At 51.7% G+C, this 20,836-nt stretch overlaps 3 protein-coding genes across 3 annotated transcripts in view; 1 reads left to right on the top strand and 2 right to left on the bottom strand.

Moving 5' to 3' along the window:
* Window positions 1–12,828, bottom strand: part of WSCD2 (WSC domain containing 2) — a 36,175-nt gene extending 23,347 nt beyond the window's left edge. The window contains exons 1-3 of the mRNA XM_004591905.2: window positions 12,294–12,828; window positions 6,103–6,217; window positions 3,205–3,389 (exon numbers count right to left, since the gene is read on the bottom strand). Of these exons, the coding sequence (XP_004591962.2) occupies window positions 3,205–3,389; window positions 6,103–6,217; window positions 12,294–12,672 (679 nt within the window). The 5' untranslated portion in view covers window positions 12,673–12,828. The remainder of the gene's footprint in view (window positions 1–3,204; window positions 3,390–6,102; window positions 6,218–12,293) is intronic.
* Window positions 1–20,836, top strand: part of CMKLR1 (chemerin chemokine-like receptor 1) — a 718,021-nt gene that overhangs the window by 192,687 nt on the left and 504,498 nt on the right. The gene's annotated exons all lie outside the window — the stretch shown is intronic.
* LOC131478310 (uncharacterized) overlaps window positions 12,972–20,836 on the bottom strand; it is a 68,033-nt gene continuing 60,168 nt past the window's right edge. Inside the window, exon 3 of the mRNA XM_058657005.1 lies at window positions 12,972–13,192. Coding sequence (XP_058512988.1) covers window positions 13,072–13,192 — 121 coding nt within the window. The 3' untranslated portion in view covers window positions 12,972–13,071. The remainder of the gene's footprint in view (window positions 13,193–20,836) is intronic.

The raw sequence follows: 20,836 nt of genomic DNA, 5'->3' as shown, positions 1-20,836 counted from the left end.
AATTGGGTGTTTCTCATGGTGAATTGGGAAGCCTTGCTTAGGAAGAGGTGAGGCCTCATGGCTACTCTGTCACACACAGACACTGTGCCTAGACACACTGTGTCGAGACCCCTTCCTTTGGGGCTCAATCTAGGCTCACAGAGAACTCATGTATGGCCTAAAGCAACACAGCAGGCAGGGACAGAGCTGGGATAGGAACAAGGCCTGCCTGATTCCCAAACCTACATCACTGGTCAGGTTTCCCCGACTTCCTAGATTTTGCTTAATGTGGAAGAAGAGAAAAATCAACTTTCCTTTACCTTTGTACAGGACTACAGTTTCTGTTGCTTCCTGCCCTACACAGGGGCCCCGTGTGAACGATAAAGCTGAGGACTCCCACACACTTCTCCATCAAGGAGAGGGTAGGGGCCTCCGGGGCTTGGCAAAGAAGGAACTAGATGTCCCCCACCCAAGATGTCACGTTCCTCAACTCCAGAGGATCTGTTCACCGAAACTGTTGCAGCGGAGTCTGAGCAGGAGGCACACACACTCTACAGAATTCTCCTTCTGACTTTCTAGAAATTCAGAAAAAAAATAATAACTGCCAGAACTAACAGCCATACAAGCAGAAAAGACAATCGTGTAGTCCTTGGAGGGACAGGTTTGCCACAAGATGGTCAGCACCATGGACAGACACCCAGGTCTCACCCCTCTCCCCAGGGCCAGTCTGTGGAGCTCCCAGTGCAGCGCAGGTGCCTGAAAGCCTGACGGGGTCGTCAGGCAGATGGAATTCCTTACAGGGTCTGATAAAAAACATTGTGTTCTTTAATCACCAGCAGGTCTCTCCCCTGGGAGGAGAGCTTCACATGCTGACACATTTAGCTATGCAACATGTAATGATCCCATCAAAAAGGAACTCCATTTTCTGAATATTTTGTAACAAGGGCAAAGAGTCCATGTGTCTGTGAGTCCAGGCAGAGGAGCAGGGTGTCTGCCTACAAGTTCCTCTGCCAAAGCTTTCCATGCTCCTGGTTCCCAAGTAGGAAGATCCCCTTCACCCCAGAAACAATATACTATTTCCCAGGAAAAGGTGACCCCCTCCTCCTCCCAACACACACCCCCCGCCTGGTAGCTCAGGACATAATGAGGTTCCTTCCTCAGATCTTCCCAGTCATTAAGAGTCCAGTGCCGCAGCTCAGGATAACCCAATTAGGACACAGTGTTCATTCCAACTAATGACTCCACAAAGGGAGTCTGGTTTCTCCCAGATCTGTTTCCTGGAGCATTTGCTCATTTCCCTGCTTGGTGTAATATACCCTCCACTGACACGGAGGGTATCCCTTTCTGATTTATCTGGGTATGCAATATATATGGGAAGCATAGCTGCTTATGTATGAAGTATATGCATGGGAAGCTAAGGGGTCCTTGAGTCAGGACAAAAACACTGGCAGTTCCATATCTCTTAGAGTCGGGAATCAGGCCAGGATGGGGAGGAGGGTCAATCAGGGGTCAGGCTGGATGATGAGCTCTTAGGGGTCTGCACCTCTCCACACTCAGTCCACACAGGTGCTCACTGAGTGCTCTGGTTCCCATGATGCTCCCAGGGCTCTCTGTACAGCATGTTGCCAACTGGTGGCCCACTAGGAAACCTGGTCTGACATACTGTCACCCATCTGTCTGCTTACCCAAGCTGCTTCTACGCTAGCCTCAACCACAGTAGTCTTGAGGTGAACAAGGTTGGGATGTTCTTACACAGTCTGCAGCTCAAAGTGTCCCAACTTCAGACCTTGTACGGTGATGACGCAGAAGGCCCAGGATGGGCTTGGATAACTGTGAACTCCACTGTCAGCAGGAATGAATGCATTCCTCCTCTGGGGACCACACAAAAGGGCAGTTTGCAGATGGCGGTACCCAGGATAACTCGGCCATCACAGAGGCGGAGAAGCTGAGAAGTGTAGAAATGTGCCCTGGCAGGCTAGGGAACTGCCCACAGCAACTGCCCAGGTCTCCCCCTGCCAACTGTCACAAGGACAAAACACACCCTACTGTGACAGATTCTAGTGATCTCTGCGTACTGAAGCTTGTACAATTTGGCTGATAGTCCAGGAAAGTGTTAGGATACCAGGTGATCACAACAATGCATGCATGCATGCTGAGAGAGGGAGATTGGGAGGAAGAAAGAGAGAAAAGGAGGGAGGGAAAGAAAGAGAAACAAACAAACAAACAAAGAGAAGACAGACAGACAACTTGCATCACCTAACCGGCCTGACCCTGAACTTTGAAGAGGCCTGGCCAGTGTCTGGATCACACACACACCCCTCTCCTTGTTATCTATACTAGTCTCACACACAAGGTCGTCTCAGAAGCAGCTTTTCCTCTTTTAAGGCCATCTCTTTGGATGGTCCAAGGGTTGCCATTTAAGTAACATGAACACTGGGACAAAAGAGATAGGTTATGAGGATGACAGAGCTGTCACCATGTTAAAAACTCATGACACCTGGCCTGGCGCGGTAGCCTAGCAACTAAAGTCCTTGCCTTGCATGCACTGAGATCCCATATGGGTGCTGGCTCTAACCCCAGTGGTCCTGCTTCCCATCCAGCTCCCTGCCTGTGGCCTGGGAAAGCAGTCGAGGACGGCCCAGACCCTGCACCCGTGTGGGAGACCCGGAAAAAGCTCCAGACTCTTGACTTTGGATCAGTGCATCTCTGGCCATTGCGGTCACTTGGGGAGTTAATCAGCGGACAGAAGATCTTCCTTTCTGTTTCTCCTCCTCTCTGTATGTCTGACTTTTCAATAAAAATAAATCCTTAAAATAAAATAAATATTTAAAATAAGTAAAATAAATCTTTAAAATAAAATAAATCCTAAAAACAAAACAAACAAGAAAACACGTGAAAAGGCCCTGGAGTTGGTTTAAATTCTCCACCGTGTGCAAGTTTCCTCATCTGTAAAACAGGGTGCACTGGGGAGACCAGCCGCGACAAGCTCACGCTCCAGCCCAGCCTGACAGCATGGCAGAGCGCGGAGACGGAAGAGTACTGACAGGAAGCAGGGAGAGGGAGGCCACATGGCAACGTTTATAGTTTGTGGAAAACAGTGTAGGACTAGGCTGTGGTGGCCAGGGGGTGGGGGGTAGGTTGGGGGGCTGCTTGCTGGGAGGGTGGGTGAGCCTTGCAGCTGAGGGAGGAACAGCAGCAGAGAGGGGGCGGGGCTGACTCACGTACACCTGCGGGCTGACTCCTGGGCCAGCTGCAGCCGGTAGACGGAGAGGCGGTTGGCGCCACCGCACACGCTGCCCCGCTCACCCTTGCACTCCATGTCACATTCTGCCTCACTCAAGTTCGCCGCCTGGATCTTGTGGCCGCAGTAGCATTCGGCGCCAAACTCCAGTCCGGCGTACAGGTAACCCCTGGGGGAGGAGGAGGCGTCAGCCTTGGAGACCAGGGACAGGCAGGTGGAAGATGGGAGGAGAGGGAAGGGGGAGCATCTCAGGGGACAGGAGACCCACTCAAGTAGAGACAGGGACCCTCAGGAGACAGGGAAACCCCTAGGAGATGAGAAGATCCTAGAAGGGCACAGCGGACACTCATGGAGAACTGGGGGGCGGGCACAGGGAGGAGTCAGAGAGGCAGAAGTGTTAGATTTGGTGGGAAGGCAGGAGAACCAAGAAGGAACTTAGGGTGGACCATGGGGTCAGGGAGACGCAGGGAATGGCAGGAACACCCAGCTGTCTTCAGCTCCACTGGAGGTCAGCTGTGCCTTCCACACCTCCCACACAGACACACCAGGCCTGAGCTCACACGCACTCACACCTCCCTGAGGTCAGCTGTGCCTTCCACACCTCCCACACAGACACACCAGGCCTGTGCTCACACCCACTCACACCTCCCTGAGGTCAACTGTGCCTTCCACACCTCCCACAGACACACCAGGCCTGTGCTCACACCCACTCACACCTGCCTGAGGTCAGCTGTGCCTTCCACACCTCCCACACAGACACACCAGGCCTGTGCTCACACCCACTCACACCTGCCTGAGGTCAACTGTGCCTTCCACACCTCCCACACAGACACACCAGGCCTGAGCTCACACGCACTCACACCTGCCTGAGGTCAGCTGTGCCTTCCACACCTCCCACAGACACACCAGGCCTGAGCTCACACCCACTCACACCTGCCTGAGGTCAGCTGTGCCTTCCACACCTCCCACAGACACACCAGGCCTGAGCTCACACCCACTCACACCTGCCTGAGGTCAACTGTGCCTTCCACACCTCCCACAGACACACCAGGCCTGAGCTCACACCCACTCACACCTGCCTGAGGTCAGCTGTGCCTTCCACACCTCCCACACACACACCAGGCCTGTGCTCACACCCACTCACACCTGCCTGAGGTCAGCTGTGCCTTCCACACCTCCCACACACACACCAGGCCTGTGCTCACACCCACTCACACCTGCCTGAGGTCAGCTGTGCCTTCCACACCTCCCACACACACACCAGGCCTGTGCTCACACCCACTCACACCTGCCTGAGGTCAGCTGTGCCTTCCACACCTCCCACAGACACACCAGGCCTGTGCTCACACCCACTCACACCTGCCTGAGGTCAGCTGTGCCTTCCACACCTCCCACAGACACACCAGGCCTGAGCTCACACCCACTCACACCTGCCTGAGGTCAGCTGTGCCTTCCACACCTCCCACACACACACCAGGCCTGTGCTCACACCCACTCACACCTGCCTGAGGTCAGCTGTGCCTTCCACACCTCCCACACACACACCAGGCCTGTGCTCACACGCACTCACACCTGCCTGAGGTCAGCTGTGCCTTCCACACCTCCCACAGACACACCAGGCCTGAGCTCACACCCACTCACACCTGCCTGAGGTCAACTGTGCCTTCCACACCTCCCACAGACACACCAGGCCTGAGCTCACACGCACTCACACCTGCCTGAGGTCAGCTGTGCCTTCCACACCTCCCACACACACACCAGGCCTGAGCTCACACGCACTCACACCTGCCTGAGGTCAGCTGTGCCTTCCACACCTCCCACAGACACACCAGGCCTGTGCTCACACCCGCTCACACCTCCATCACACGTTTGTCACTGCCCTAGGTCCCATTTCCCAGCCAACACCCCCACTGCCCCACCATGCTGCTGCTCCCTGTCTGGAGACTTGAGACTTTTGTCCCTCCAGGGCCCAGCTCTTTTCTCTGGAAAATCTGGACTAGGAATGATGCCACCATGCCCCGTGAGGGGAACTGCAGGGCTCTCCTTCTGCTCTGGAAAATGGCAAGACTGAGTACACAGATCCAGCCAAGTAAAAATTCCTTCCCCTAAAGTGAAAAAAAAAAAAAAAATCCAGGCACTGCAAGGCTTGCTGTTATTTTTTCCCAGCCGAGGAATCCTTCCCTTAAAAGGACTCTCAGCGGACCCCAGTCTCTAAACAATGGGAAGGGTGTGGCTGGCTCTGGTTCTGGGGTTCTGGGTAAGGGGTACAGAGGGAGTGCCCGGATAAGCCCTGCTCAGCCCCTGTGCCCTCAGAGTCCTTGACACGTTCACCCTAACCTTGAGGGCTCCTTAGGCATTAACGTGCAGAGGGCACAAATGGGCATCCTTCCCTCCACATTCATGACTCCCCCATACCTGTATGGTTCCATTGGCCTGGTTTCCTTATCTGCTGCCAGCAGGAAGTCACAGGAGGTGGGCACAAAGGGAAGGGCAGGTCAGTTCAACCTTGTTCCTTCTCACTAGCTCTTTGGGGACCTGCCCATACTTGGAAAGTCAAGTCCCTCCCAGTGCATATTCTAAATTTCCAGAAAGCTATCTTACACTGGCCAACATTGTTGAAAGGAACAAGTGAGAGAAAACAAGTGTTTCTATGCCAAGATCCCACTGGATGCCCCAATACTCAACCCTCCCTTTGCACAGACACTGTGTGAGCCTCATGTGAGCTTATAGTTGCCTACACACACACACACACACACACACACACACACACACACACACCCTCCAGTCACCCCTTTCTTATGGCCATATACTCACTTCCCTACACATCCCCACCCACAGCAAGGAATCTGAAGGGGAAGGGGTCTGAGACATTGAGGGCCTACCGTTCAGCACAGTTGTCCTGGCAACGGAAGACAGTCATCTTTTTGTAGTCAAAAAAGGACACGCCTCGTAGGGCCCGACTCTGGGTGTCATCCAGGTAGCAGCCGATGTACTTGGCTTTGGGAGAAAAAGCAGAAAAGTCAGGTGTGGCTAGGGACAGAGCTGAAAGGGTTAAGGGAGGGCAGTGCAGATGCCCTTGGCTGTGTGGCCTTGTCCATCTTTTGGTACCAGTTCCTTTCACTGAGTAGGAACAAGAAAGACTGAACATCAGGTGTCTGGGCAGTCTGGACTATAATCAGAAAAATGGATGCCAACCAGGGAGGAGGGGCCCTTCTAGGGACAAGAGCCCAGCCAAGTCCCTGGGCTCCCCAACTGGCAGCTGGACACCTGGGAACATAGGCCCAAGCCATTCTTGTGGCCACAGGCAACATGCCCCGCATCATCTCGAGGGTGAGGCCACAACAGGAGGGCTCTGGCGGGCTTGCCGTGTGCTACAGTCTCCACTTTCACAAGCAGCCTCCAAATACTTCTTTTTCCTTGGAAAGTGAACTGCACTTCAGATGTCTCAAGGTCCTGGTCCTTATTACACCTGGGTTCCTTCCTGCCTAGGGAGTTCCACCCAGCGAATCTCTTAGAGTCCTGCGTCTTCCTGTAGTGGGGCTGCATCCCAGCGAGGTAGGTCTAGACAGAATGGCTGCCTCTGTGTTGCTGTTGAGGTGTGTTGCAACTCGGGTGAGAGGAACAAGAAACTGGCTGTTGACAGGCCTGTGTACTGTGCTTTACCGTTGGCCCCTGGTGAGGGTCAGGGTGAATGCTCCCAACCCAAGGACGAATTTCAATGATGAAAAACCACCATCCAGTTATAAACTACAACTTTCATTTCTGAAAGCATGAATACTTTCCTGTTTTTTAGGGTAAGTAGTAACTCTTCCACTGCAACATAACAGTTGATGGTTTATATGTTCCTAGAAGTGTTATCCATACATGCACCTGCTAACTGCCTTACACACCACTCACTCAATGAATCTTTATGATGACCCTCTAACAGTACAATTCCCTGTCTTTACAGAAGATGAAACGGAGGCCTAGAGAGGTGGAGTTGTATGCTCAAGGTAACACAGCTTGTACTTGTGCAGCCTGGTCCCAGAGCCAGTGTTCTGAACCACCTGCTTCTTGAATAACAGGATCTTGGCAGCAAGTATCTTTAGGTGACTAATCAGAAGGCCAGAAAGGAGAGGTGGTCTACCTGAGACCCATTGCTAGTTAAGTATACCCTTCTGGTCACAGACAGGATCCCAGCGCCTTGACACAGGGAGTGGATGCTGTTCACACCTTCATGGGACCTGCTGGCAGGGACTTCAGGCTGATTCCAGCTCAGTAGCTCCATAAAGGGTTGAACACCAAGGACGCATTAAGGTGAACTTTACGGCTTATGTGCAGGTGCAGCTACATGTCCATTTTGAAGGAGTGGACAGCCTTGGGTACTGCTTCCCTTCCAAATGCTCTTGTCTTTCTCTTCTATTATCAGAGCTTACCTTTCCTGATCACAGGTGCCACACTGGCCATGGCAGAACCAGTCTGAGGATGCAGCCCACCAACCACAGGTCCTGGGTCCAGGAGAGGACACAGGACCCACTCTTTATAGGTTAAAGCTGGGACAAAGACACCTGCCTCTGCTGGGTCTCAGGATGAGATTCTGGAAGCCCAGAGCCATGACGCCTGCATCAGTGTCAATCTTTCTGAGAAAACCAACAGGTGGTTGAGGTATGTGGAATTGGAACGAAATCGCAGGCCCTTTGGGGGTGGATCAGTGGCCACGTTCGCACCATCTATCGGCTGGTCTCTGCGCTGTCCCAAGATCGCTGAGAAGGCACACCGCGGGGCTGGACCATTCATCTCACTGCCACAGCCCTCAAGTGGCGTTTCTCCCTTTTTTATTCCCCACAACTTCCCTTTGCCTTTTTCTTTTGTTCCAACTAATCTTCTGATGAAATGTTGTTATCTGAGGCAATTTGCTGAGAGGGTGGCTCAACACGAACTCATTCGTATGCCTCTTATCTGTTGTCTGTGAACCAATTCACAGCAAAAGGCCTCCCGCTGCACATTCTGGTCGAGTCTGGGTTCAAATCCCACACAGGACCCTGCAGGAGCCCTGGAAGATGACTCAGGCTTTCGAAGGTATGGTCCTCTCTTCTGAAGTGGGGGAGGGAGTAGATATTTTGCTAAGGGGTGTTCTGGGTTGGATTTTGTCTTCCCTTTCCCTAAAAACAGACATGCTGGTATTCTAAGCCCCCAGGGGGATCACAGGGGTGCCTTCCTTAGGAACGGAGGTCCTGCAGGTGGAATTCTGCTATTGAGTCAACCTGGAGAAAAGCAGATCCCAATCCAATATTCCTGGGGTCCTTGTGAGAAGATGATCACGGAAAGGGATGCATTGAGACTGCCACATGAAAACAGAGGCAGAGGCTGGAGCAGAAGGCAGTACAGGAGCCTGGAAAGCAGCCTTCCTCAACACAGCCCTGGCAGCTGCTTGACCTCTGACCTGCAGCGCTGTGAGGGGCAGATAACTGTCGTTCAATCCATCAGCTTGGAGAATTCAGTTATCACAGTCCCAGGAACCGAAGACAAGGGGTACGTTAAGGTTGTGATGGAGTTCCGTCTATGCACTGAGCTTAGTAGTGGGCCTCTCGCAGACTGGAGGATCAAGCAATTATGAATCAGAGGCAGGTGTCTGGGGTGGCAATGAAGTCGTTGCTTGGGATGCCCCTATCTCACATCAGAGTGGCAGCTTCAAACCTCAGCGGCTCCACTCCTGATCAAGCTTCCTGCTGCTGTGCCAGGACAGACAGCAGCGGATGGCCTGAGTACGTGGCTCCTTCCCACCCACGTGGGAGAATCTGGCTCCTGGCTTTGAACTGGCTTGGTCTTGGCTATTGCAGGCATTTGGGAAGTGAATCTTCAAATGGAAGATCCCTCTCTCACTCCCTTTCTATGTTGCTTCTACCTTGCAAATGAAACAAAAATTAAGAGACTGATTCTCCTACGAGGGATTTCCCACCTGCTGGGCGGCTCCTTGGGATGACCTCCCTGGCACTGTCTGGGTTTCCTTGTTTCCTTGTGTGAGGGGTGAAACTTCCTGCTCAGGTGTGTAGCTTATGCAGACCTGCTCGGGCAGAAACAGCACAGGCACTGGAATCAAACCAGGTTTGGTTCCTGGCTCTGCCCTTTACTGGGCAAGTCACATGACCTCCGTGTGCTCCTGCAACACCCCCATCGTAATGGACATCAGTGGCATGTTATTAAGCACCTACTGTATGCCAGGCTATAGCAAACTCTTTCTGTGCAGGAGAAACAAAGTAGTGCAAGACTCAAATACTCAGTTACTCCTCCTCCTCAGCTGATTAATCTTGGGCAAGTTCCTTAAGCTCTCTGTGCCTGAGTTTGCTCCTTAGGAGATGTGGTTAATTAAACAACTGTCTACCTCCCTGGATTACCAGGAGGAGTACATGATGTTGAGAGCATACCTTCTGTGTATCTTATTTGATTATCCCAACGACCTTCAGAGTTAAGTTTCCTCCTTCACTGGAGGAAACTGAGGCTTAAGACAGGTGGAGTGACCTGCCCAAGGCTGCACAGCCAACAGGTTGCAGACCTGGGATTCAAACCAGTGATGTGGCTACTGCAAGCATAGGCTCCCTCAGGGCTGTGAGGTGACTCCACATTGTCGATACCTGCTACATCCAAGAACCCAGATTTCCAACACAGCACAGCCCAGCCCAGCTCAGCCCAGCCCAGCCCAGCCAAGGTTCAGCTCAGCCAAGGCTCAGCCCGGGCCCAGCTCAGCCCAGCCCAGGCCCAGCCCAGCCCAGCCCAGGCTCAGCCCAGCTCAGCTCAGCCCAGCCCAGCCCAGCCCAGCCCAGGCTCAGCCCAGCTCATTCCAGGCCCAGCCCAGCCCAGCCCAGGCTCAGCCAAGGCTCAGCCCAGCCCAGCTCAGCCAAGGTTCAGCTCAGCCAAGGCTCAGCCCAGCCCAGTCCAGGCCCAGCTCAGCCCAGCCCAGGCTCAGCCAAGGCTCAGCCCAGGCCCAGCTCAGCCCAGCCCAGCCCAGGCCCAGCTCAGCCAAGGCTCAGCCCAGCCCAGTCCAGGCCCAGCTCAGCCCAGGCCCAGTCCAGCTCAGCCCAGGCCCAGTCCAGGCCCAGCCCAGGCCCAGCTCCTCCCCGCCCCTCCCTTCCTGGCTGGAGACAGGTGGTGATTTCTCCACAGCTCAGGTCCTGCATCACTGCACCCAGCAGAGCCCTCGCCACCGGCTTCAGAGAAAACTGAATGTGTTTAGCATCAGGTCAGAGAAGCGTCTCGTTTTTATTAGTGTTAATCTAATATGTCGTCTTTCCTTGCTGAACTCTGAATAAGTTAATCAAGGACAGGCTGGATTTGTGTTTTCTTAATAACACTGCCTGATTCCAAAGGCTGCCTGCTGAGAGTCCTGGGCCTGTGTTACACTGTTTCATCTTCTTGCTCTCTTCGCATTGTATAAATTTCATAAACTATGTAAGATGGCTCTGTGTGTGTGTGTGTTTTGGGGGTGGCATTTAGCATGATGTGAAAAATCAACCTATGGAGTTAAACAGGCCCCATTCTAGATTCAGTCCCTGTACTAGCTGCCTATACAACAGAATGAATGATTTCTCTGTCTCAGTTTTACCATCTGTGACATGGGACAACAGTCATCTCCAATTATGGAGCTACGATATTTAAATACAGCAATGAAACACTTTGCAGTATGATGTAGCTCATAATGATCATTGAACAGATACTGGTTTCCAGTAGTAACAGCAATTGCCTACTGACTCACGGTCGGTCGTGAGCTACAAGATGTGATAAGCACTACATAGACATCATTTCATCCAGATGACATGGAAAAACCAATAGGACAGATGGTGGCCGGCAGCTGCTGAAGAATGGAAATCATGAGTAAGCAATACAAGCATCCATACCCATGGGGGGCTGGCAGGTACCAAAGTCTGTGGACACTCGAGTCCTTGCTATAAAATGGCACCATGTCTACACTTAGCCCACACATAGTCTGGCATCATTTTCTGTCACCTCCAGATTGCTGGTGATACCAAACACAGTGTACACGGTCTGGATTAAGCAGTGCTGACATGAGAATAAGTCTGTACATGTTTTCTTAGGTCAGTGTTTGGTTGAACCTGAACCTGAGGGGTGGGGAGGCGACAAGGATAAGGGGAAAGGTGAGAGCTCACTGTACTGAATCCTCACAATCAAGGATGGGGGTTGTTGCATATTGTCTTCCTGGAGACCCCACATTTCCAAGTGTCACCGAGTGGATCTATTTTCTCCAGTTTCATGTGACAGGGGCGTGACCAAGAATAGGAAGGACCTTAACCCCAGAATAGGCGATTACCATTCAGAAACAAGAGGCAAAGCCAAAGCACCGAGTGCTGGGGTGTAAACCAAACTGGGGAATGGGGCTGTGACTGGGAAGTGGAAACCCTTGAGTTAGGATGTTTGGGGACAGCGTGTATGTTTGCCTGGGCACACAAAGGAAGACATGAAGGGAGCTACGCACAGACCTAGGTGAGGAGCATCCCAGATCGAAGGGGCTGAATACATACATCTGCAGGAACAGGCTTGGTGTGCTCAATGCGCAGTGTGAGGAAAATGAGGAAGGGGAGTGGCAGTGTTACCAGGCCAAGCACGTAACCAGGAAGGGGAGTCTGGAAACTGTTCTAAGCATGCACTAAGGTGTAGACCCCGGAGACTGGCGGGGCTCTCTAACAACCATCTGGAGTTGGGAATGGCTGGGGTGGGGTGTGGCTTAGTCCCTGGAGAAGGTGGAGGGGGAAGCTTCAGCAAACGTAAGGCTTAGAACAGAACAGAGGGAATAGTAAGTGCACAATAAATGTTGGTGGTTGTTATCTGCATTGAACAAGAACTTCAAAGGACTGCTTTGAGCTCAGAGCTGAGGTTCAAATCAAAACTTGTTTGCTGACAAGCTGTGCAATTTTAGGAAAGCTGCTTAACTTTTCTGGGTTTCAGTTTACTCTTACGTGGAATGGGGATAACCATGAGACCTATTAGACATCAACAGCTCTAACGTCATGACAGTTGCTTCCCAGCCCACCCATTCCCTTCCCACCAGTCCCTTCCTTGTGGGTTCCTCACCCCTCCTTACCTCGTTCCTCTTCCTTCTCCCGGGCGACCCTACCCTTGAGGGCACGGGTCCAGGCTCCGCCGTAGTCGCTTGGCTTGGCTCTCTCACTCCCTTCTTTGCCCTTGAACCAGGGCCCGTACCTGCGGGCGATGCTTGAGGCTTCGCCTGTGTCCCGGAAGCCCCTGCCCAGGTGCAGGTCACCCAGGAAGGGCAGCTCGGCACCCTCGGCCGGGCCTGCTGCAGCGGAGCTGGCTTGGTTCTGGGAGACAGCAGGCTGGCCCACAAAGCCGGAATGAAGAAATACGAGACTTCCTGCTGTCAGGTACAGCGCCAAGAAGGTAAAGAAGCGCAAGGGTTTCCGGCGGAAGTACCGCTGAAATTTGAACCAGAGCTTGGCCATAGTGGGATCATTCCGGCCTGGCTCGCTGGGGGCTTGGCATGGAGTTCAGGAGTGAGGCTTCTCTTACAGACAGGATTCCCAGAGATCCTTGGTCTTAATCCTTCTGCAAAGACGACTGATAAGAGCAGAGTGGGATGGCACGGCCGGGGTGTAGCGGGAGGCAAGGGAAAGGAGGCGAGAGCCTAACAAAGTCAAAGTGAGCTTCTTTGGGTCAACAACGGGGTTCTGAGGCTCAGGGCCCCCAGGAGCTGGCCCCATTTTCCTACATGTTCTTCCCTTGGGAGAGCTGCAAAGAACCTCAACAATTAGGGACTAGAGGAGGACTCAGAGGGTCCAAAGCAACTGCAGCTTGTGTCTCACCCTTCTTCAGCTCCTTGGGGCTGTTGGACCTGGATTACTTCATTGAGGCCCTTGATCGTGGCCTCTTTCCTGGCTGGGGACCATGTTCGGGTGTCCATCTGTTGGGAGCACACGTTGGCAGGCCTCCATCCGGTCAAGTGTCAAGGTATAGGGCTGCCACCTGCAAAACAGCACAGACCCAGGTATTAGAGGGCCCCGGCCCCGTACGCAGAGGGTTCACAAGTGTCTTCAAATAGGATCATGCAGTTCCTGAGACAGTGAGAAGCCACAAGGGCTGAAAGCACCACACAAGCAGGGCTGGTTGGAAGCCTGGACCTGAATCTTCCAGATATGGCAACCCACAGGGCTTGCATTCTAGTAGACCCTAATTTGGGGACTGACTTCATCTTGGGCAAGCACCGTGGACACCATAATTCATGTATTCTTGAGTCCCTTCTGTGCAACACAGTATCGGCACATGACCAGGATGTATCCTCCCGAATATCTGAAATCGCCTCTAGAATACTTCTGAGAACTAATGACAGCATCGTAAATACTCATTGCACTGTATTGCTAATGATGGCAAGGAAAGGGGTCTGTGTGGCAGACTGCAGACCTAACTTTTCTCTATTATTTTCAATCTGCAAGTGGTAGAATCCGCAGACATCAAACCCATGGCCTCTGTCTGCTATCCAGGAAAGAAGGGGAGAAGGGTTATGTAGCAGCTCATTCACTCATTCAGCATTTGCTGTGTGTCTGTCATGTTCCCTTTGTGTATTATCTCATTTATTTTTCCCAGCATTCCTATGGGAGGCAGCTACTTCTCTGTTTCACAGAGAAGAAAACCAAGGTGACAATTGCTGGTGAGTGCTTGGACCTTGGTTCTTCGGTACTGCCTTTTTGACTCTGCCCGTTTCCCATGTGGTCCAGACATCACTTAAGAATGCAGAGATAGGGCCCAGTGCAGTAGCCTAGTGGTTAAAGTCCTCGCCTTGCACATGCCGGGATCCCATATGGGGACCGGTTCTAATCCTAGCAGTCCTTCTTCCCATCCATCTCCCTGCTTGTGGCCTGGGAAAGCAGTCAAGAATGGTCCAAAGCCTTGGGACACTATACCCATGTGAGAGACCTGGAAGAGGTCTGGGCTCCTGGCTTTGGATCAGCGCAGCTCTGGCTGTTGTGGTTGCTTGGTGAGAGAATCAACAGACAGAAGATCTCCCTCTCTGTCTCTCATCCTCTCTATATATCTGACTTTGCAATAAAAATAATAAATATTAAAAAAAAAATTCAGAGATAGACCCTACAGCTCTGGATTGCCAGCAGAGAACCCTCCGAGTGCTGTCTGAGGGGCTTATGTCTCAGAACCTTCTGGCAACCAGGTAACGCCAAGAATCTGTGGTTGAGGAGGGGAAGCTGCAAATGTAACAAGGTGTCCTCCAATGATAGCGCTGAGTACAAAGGTTTGATAACCACTGTTTTATGAGTAAATATTCAGAATCGTCGGAAGCAGGATGTAAATTAGAAGAAAATAAACTCCATTTGGGTGATGCTGTTTCATGCACCCACCAGCAGGGGGCCTGGGACACTCTCAGCCAATGCAATGGGACTCGGCCCCTGGAAGATCTGAATGGTGATAGACCCTCCCAAGCCAGCCAGCAGCATGGTTCAGAGCAGACTCTACCACCCACTCACTCAGGAGCTGTGTACTGAACACCCTCTGTGCACCAGCCTCTCACCTAGGAACCTAAGTAAGTAAATACAACATAGGTACATCCATTAGTATAATCAAACCATCCACCCATCAGTCTGCCTACCTACCTATTCATTAAGCCATCCATCGATTCATCATTACTCTATTCATTAATCTGTCCATCTACTCATCCACCCGCTCATCATTATTCTATTCATTAATCTCTCCGTCCAGCCACCCATCCTCTGGAAGTGTTACAGCCCGCCCGCCCATGCATCCATCCATCCATCCATGCACACAGCGCTCCCTCATCTGGGCATTGATCCATTCTTTCATTCATCCAGTTTTTAAATACACTGATCGCCTCCTGTGAGAGTGCTTGGGATGCAGGAATAATTCAAAATCCCCCAGCTTGAGAGAATTCAGAGTTAGCTGAGGCAGAAAGCATTGTGAACAGCTACTCTACTACGTCAACAACGACACGTCCTGTCTCACTTGTCTCTGGTCACTTCAGAGTCTGTGGTAAATCGAACCAAAAGGCAAGTGGGCTTTGGTGACAGGTAATGTTGATAGATGGACATAGATTTTTTTCCATAGTGCACATTTTCTCACAAACCTTAGAAAAACCTCACATACACATGGATCTCAAAAATTTGTCTAAATCCCAAACAACTTCGCTTTCAAGTCTATCTTCTGTGAACTTTTGGAAGGCCCTGGTATATATAAGCACGTAAGAGCAATGTATGTTTCCTGAGTATTGGTGTTACGGGACAGAAAATGTTCTATTCATATGTAAGTACTCCCACACTATGATGAAGAGGTGAAGCCATTTCTTCCAGGCCCCAAGCTGGTAAGTGGCAGCTGGGATGCCAATCCAGGAGCACCTGACACCAGAGCCTCAGTTTCTGACTGTGCATCATTCTGGCCACAGAAGCCGATGTCAATGACCACAGACATGTGCCCAGAGATGAACCCTAAGTCCCTAGACTCTGGTTTACCCTCTTGGGTGGGGTTTGGGGGGGATATCCTAGAGGGCTTCCCCAGGGAGGAGAAGTCAGGGTTCTCAGAACGAAGGTAGAACACCTGTGGAGGGCAGGTCACAGGGAGGAAGGCAAATGAGGAGCTGGGGGCATCACAGGGACACAGCTGAGCAAAGGGGCACGGAGCCAGATTGCCGGGAACCTGGAATGCCAACCTTAAGAATCTGGACAGCATGCTTCCCTGAAGATTCATGGTCCTGCCAACACTTGAGGAAGAGTGCTCTCTTGGGGGCTCGTGGATTGGCCCAACATGCTAGTCATCCCCTTACAAGCACCAGCATCCCATAGAGGCACAGGTTTATGTTGCAGCTGCTCCACTTTCCATCCAGCTCCCTGCTTATGGCCTGGGAAAGTAGTAGAGGACAGCCCAAAGCCTTGGGATCCTGTACCAATGTGGGAGACCTAAAGAAACTCCTGGCTCCTGTCTCCTGGCTTTGGATAGGCTCAGCTCTGGCTGTTGTGGCCACTTGGGAAGTGAACCAGCGATGCAAGATCTTTCTCTCAGTCTTTCCTTCTCTCTGTCAATCCTTCTAATAAAAATAAATAATTTTTAAAAGCACACTCCCTTGGCTTGAAATGTCTCCATGGCACTCCGTGGGGATGACACATGTGCTGGACATTTCTGCAGCTAGGCCAGGATGAGAAAAAGCCAACAGCAGCCTTTGGGTGGGGAGCACGGGTGGAAGTGGAGGAGGGCACTGCAGGCCTTCCAGAGGCATACCCCTTCCAGGCATCCATGCTCTGGAGTGGCATGCTGCTCCTTCTACCCGTCAGCTGTGTTACTGGGGCCAGGCCAAATGGCTCTTTCCATCTGTAAAGTGGGCCTACGGGCCTGAGACTGCTGTGAAGACTGAATGAGAAAGTGCTTGGTGCATAGGAGATGCTCAAGGAATAGCCCTGCCCTCTCACGACCCCTGTGCATGGACTTTCATTCCATTGCCTTGCTGGCAGGGCTGGCTGCACAGGTCATGACGGTGGCCTTGGCTGATTTGTTCTCTGTGTCATTCCTGCCTCTCTGAGGGTATTTCTGGGCCAACTCGGGTTTTCTGGCTATTGTTCAATCCATGTTCTTTTAGATTTCAGCGTGTGTTTTCTGTAAGTGATTAAATGATGCCAAATGGGCATGTGGGGGGATAACGAGCAAGGGAACAGGATGAGGCATAAACTGGTGGTGTGGGAGATGTGGGGGACCTGTGGGGTGGGGAGGGGCTGCCCTGCCCCCACTCTGAGAACACCTGCTTCCCTTGGGGAGAGAACGTGCTGGCATGAGCCAACCACACCATCCTGCTAATGCTGGGAGGAAGAGCATCCAGGAATCTGAGACCTGTTCCCGAGGTGCAGCGGGCTGGTCTGTGCACATCACCACATTATCACCACATCCTGCACACAGTAGGTGCCTCTGCCTGTCACCAGAAACACTGGTGATGTTAAGGAGAAGCAGAGAGGCAGGTGCCTGGCTCCCTCCCACCCCCCACCCCATGACTTCAACCTGTACCAGCGCTTTCAAGCCACATGGGAACACACTCAGGGCACAGGGTGCTGAAAGTTCAGGGCCCTGTGGAGGCGGCATCTCACTTTTGCTCAGTGCCTGGGTGGTTCTGGGGTTTCCCTCGCTGAGCCATAGCTCCCTGTCCTTAAAGGAACTCCACAGACATTGCCACCTCCCACATCTGCCAACCGTTTTCTCTTCTCCATCAGTCTTTCCAAATCTCTCTCTTATTCATTCGTTTTCTCCCTCTCCCCTTCTGCCCTCAATCCTACCTTAAACACGTTGGGGAAACAGCCTGCCAGTGGCTGAGCACCTACTACTGTATACCAGGCTCTGAGTTGCAAGGTTTCGCAAATTCATTCTCACATCTACCTCTCTGCTGGTGACCTGCCAGGCAGATGGGCTGCAACTGCATCCTTGGGGGGAGGGGGCATGGGCCTTGAGCAACTCCCTTCTGCTCTTTGTGTGCACTTGTTCATTCTGGCGTGGGGCTCCACATGCTCACACCGATACTCCACTCTGCCCTTCCATTCAGCGAGTCAAGCAGAGAACTCCTCCCAGGTTTAGAGTAGGGGTCCCCTTTTCCCACAGGGTTGGAGTTGGCTCTGACCCACTTCAGTTTCCCAGGAGGTCCTCCTGGGCCTCGGTTTTGCCTTCAACACATAGGAGCTGCCCTCCGTCCTGTCGCCTGCGTAGGGAGAGCAACATCAGGGAGAGCAACATTCAGCATGGCAGATCATGTTTCCAGCGGGAGCCTCACAGTGTCTAAACACAGCTTATTTTTAGCGCCAGAATGAACCTCTGGTGTTGAGCGGCCAAAAAAGATGGGTGGGATCCAGCTGCCCTACAGGGAAAAGGAACAGGCATCACAGCCCGCCTCGCTGCATCCTCCCTGGGGAGTCAGGTAGGCTGTACCCTTCCAGGTGGGAGTGGAGGTGGAGGTCTGGGAATGGAGCTGGCCTTCCTTTCCTGGTCCCTGGAACCTAACTTGGAGGGGGCATAGGCAGACTGGAAGGACTGGGCAGGCCTAGGAACCGGCTGACCCTCCTGACCACATAAGCTTGGCCAAGAAATTCCTGCTGAGAAGCCAAGTTTGTGAAAGTTTTGGGTAGGAGCTCCACCTGGGAAGTCTCCAAGAAAATGAGGAATCCAGGTCCAGGGTAAAATTTTAGTCTTGGCCTAAATTATAAAACTAGAGTTGTCCTCCCACCCCACTCCTGCCCCACTACTGTTTATTTATGGGGTTGTGTTCTAAGACCCCGAGTGGATGCGTGGCTGTGCAGGCTGTCCGCTACAGAGACTGTATTTTTCCTATACACGCATCTTTGCAATAGTTTCACCTGTGGCATCTCAGAATGGCCAGCGCCATCACTCTTGTGCTTTAGGGTCACTGTTATGTAAAATAACAAATGTACCGTGACTTTGTGACTAATGGGTGGGTAGTGCTCATGGCACATGCACCGGCCCAAGGGATGGAATGGGGCCAGAAGATTTTATCATGCTCTTCGCAATTGGATGGGTTGTTTATTTCTGGAATTTTCCATGTCATATTTTCAGACCATGGTTGACTGTAACTGGAGTCGTGGCCAATGAGCCTATGTGAGAACTCACTGGTGTGTGTGGAGCACTTACTGTGCACCAGGACCTGTGGGAAACACCTGATTCCTCTGGGTCATCCAGTCTTACTCTACTGTAATCAGTTGAGGTTATGGTTCATCTTGAGTCTCTGCATAGCATGGGGAGTATTTACCACATAGAGCTGATGTGAGGACTAAGCAAGTGTATGCTAATAAACATCGGGTCCAAGTATGACCTCATAATCATTTATAGAAGATAGATGCAGCTCGCCTGCTCTCCCTGGTCTTCCATCGCAGGCCTTCTCCCTCAATCTCAGTTCCTATAGATCAGAACGGATTCTCCTTTCCAGCTGTCTTTGTGGACATTCTCATCCCCTCTTTCTGGTACATTTACACATGAATGGACACAGGGTGTAAGCAAGCCGAGGAGTGGAACTTCCAGGACTGCCTGTGTGAGCACTGTGAACTATCCTGAGAAATGATGAGTTGTTTTCCAAAGTGGCTAGGGTCACAGTTGCCACAGGCAGGGTTTGACCAAGCCTGCTGCTCCAAGTCTACAGCAGCACTTAATGTTGTCAGGCCTTTCTACTTTTGCCAGGCTGGCAGATCTGTGACAGACACCGTGAGTGTGAGTGCTCTGCCCACAGAGTAAGCTTCACTTGCTCTGTCTACTTGCTCTGCCTCAAGGGCTGACCCCAGCACCTGCGGTGGCTCCTGTGCCTGTCTGTGTGTCTGGAAGGCTGGGAGTGCCAGAAAGTGAGCCTTGGGAAGCAGCTATAACTTGTGATTTTTAGGGCAGCTGGTGCGGAAACGCCTCAGCAACCTCACCGCTTCTCCAGAGCAGCTCTGAGGCAGCGTTTAGACTCGCGGAGCTGCTCTTGTGCGAGTCAGCCTCCATCACCCTCCAGAATCGCTGGCCCAATATCAGGGTTGTTTTCGTTCCTGCCCTTCTGTTCTCAGAGAAGCAAAGGAAAGCAGACTACTCTTTCTCTCCTAAATAACTGACTTTTCAATGATATTGATCACTTGCAATAGATGAGGATTTATCAAACATTTTCCTTATCATTAGCCTGTAAAATATTTTCAGTTCTCTTCCCTTGTAAGCAATAAAGCTATGACAAACATCTTGTGTGGGGATCTTTGCACGGAGTTCTGGAAGGGAACATTTAACAGTGCCAACACACAGGCAATGATGAGCTATGTCCATTTTACAGATGAGGAAACCAAGGCTCACAGAGCTGAAAGAACTTGCCCCGGCTTGTAGCTAATAAGACGAGGAGTATGAATCCAAGTACAAAATGCTGAGTGTCCAATGCTGTTGAGCCCTGGTAGACGCCAGGCAGACCTTTCTCCCTATCCAATCCCAACCTTCATGGACATAGAAAACCATCCCTGAAATCCTTCCTCAGGTAAAAGAGCTCCCAAGTCCTTTAATCAAACTTCCTTCTCATCCGTTATGTTCTTGGCCCAGCCCTTGTGGCGGGGAAAGATGTGATGCAAAGGCCTATAAGGAAATGATGTGATTAATGCCAGTCCTGCAGCTTTAACCTGAACCCAGCTTGCTCTGGAGAAGGCTTCCCCCCATTAAACTTTAGGTGGGCCGCCTCTCGGACACACCCTTTCACTCATGAGTATGCTGTGGTTTGATGACCGTGCTATGCCCATGATAAGGACGTGTTGTGGCACCTGGCCCTTCAGTGGAAAGCTGAAATGGGCCTGTTTGTACATTACAGACTTATTTTTCTGGGTCAAAAAAAAAGTTTTATTTTTTTTTTATCATCAAAGTTTCTACACATCTGTATGTACTAACACACAGGGAAACTTGCTCCAGGTTCCTAATCACGGCCCACATCACCTCCTGCACACTCATATCACCCCCACGAAGAACCCCTTGATTCTTGTACGTCCCTCTATTCCCAAGTCACATACTTGGCTGCCACCACCCAGCACCGTACAGCATATCGTCTATGTCCATTTTCATTCATCTTCTCCAAATCTCAAGAAAAATAAATGGGAAGGCAAAAGTGCC

The sequence above is a fragment of the Ochotona princeps genome, chromosome 29 (genome assembly GCF_030435755.1).
Source record: "Ochotona princeps isolate mOchPri1 chromosome 29, mOchPri1.hap1, whole genome shotgun sequence".
In the NCBI taxonomy this organism is placed as follows: domain Eukaryota; kingdom Metazoa; phylum Chordata; class Mammalia; order Lagomorpha; family Ochotonidae; genus Ochotona; species Ochotona princeps.
The sequence above is the reverse complement of the archived record's forward strand: the minus strand, read 5'-3'. Positions and strand labels throughout refer to the sequence as shown.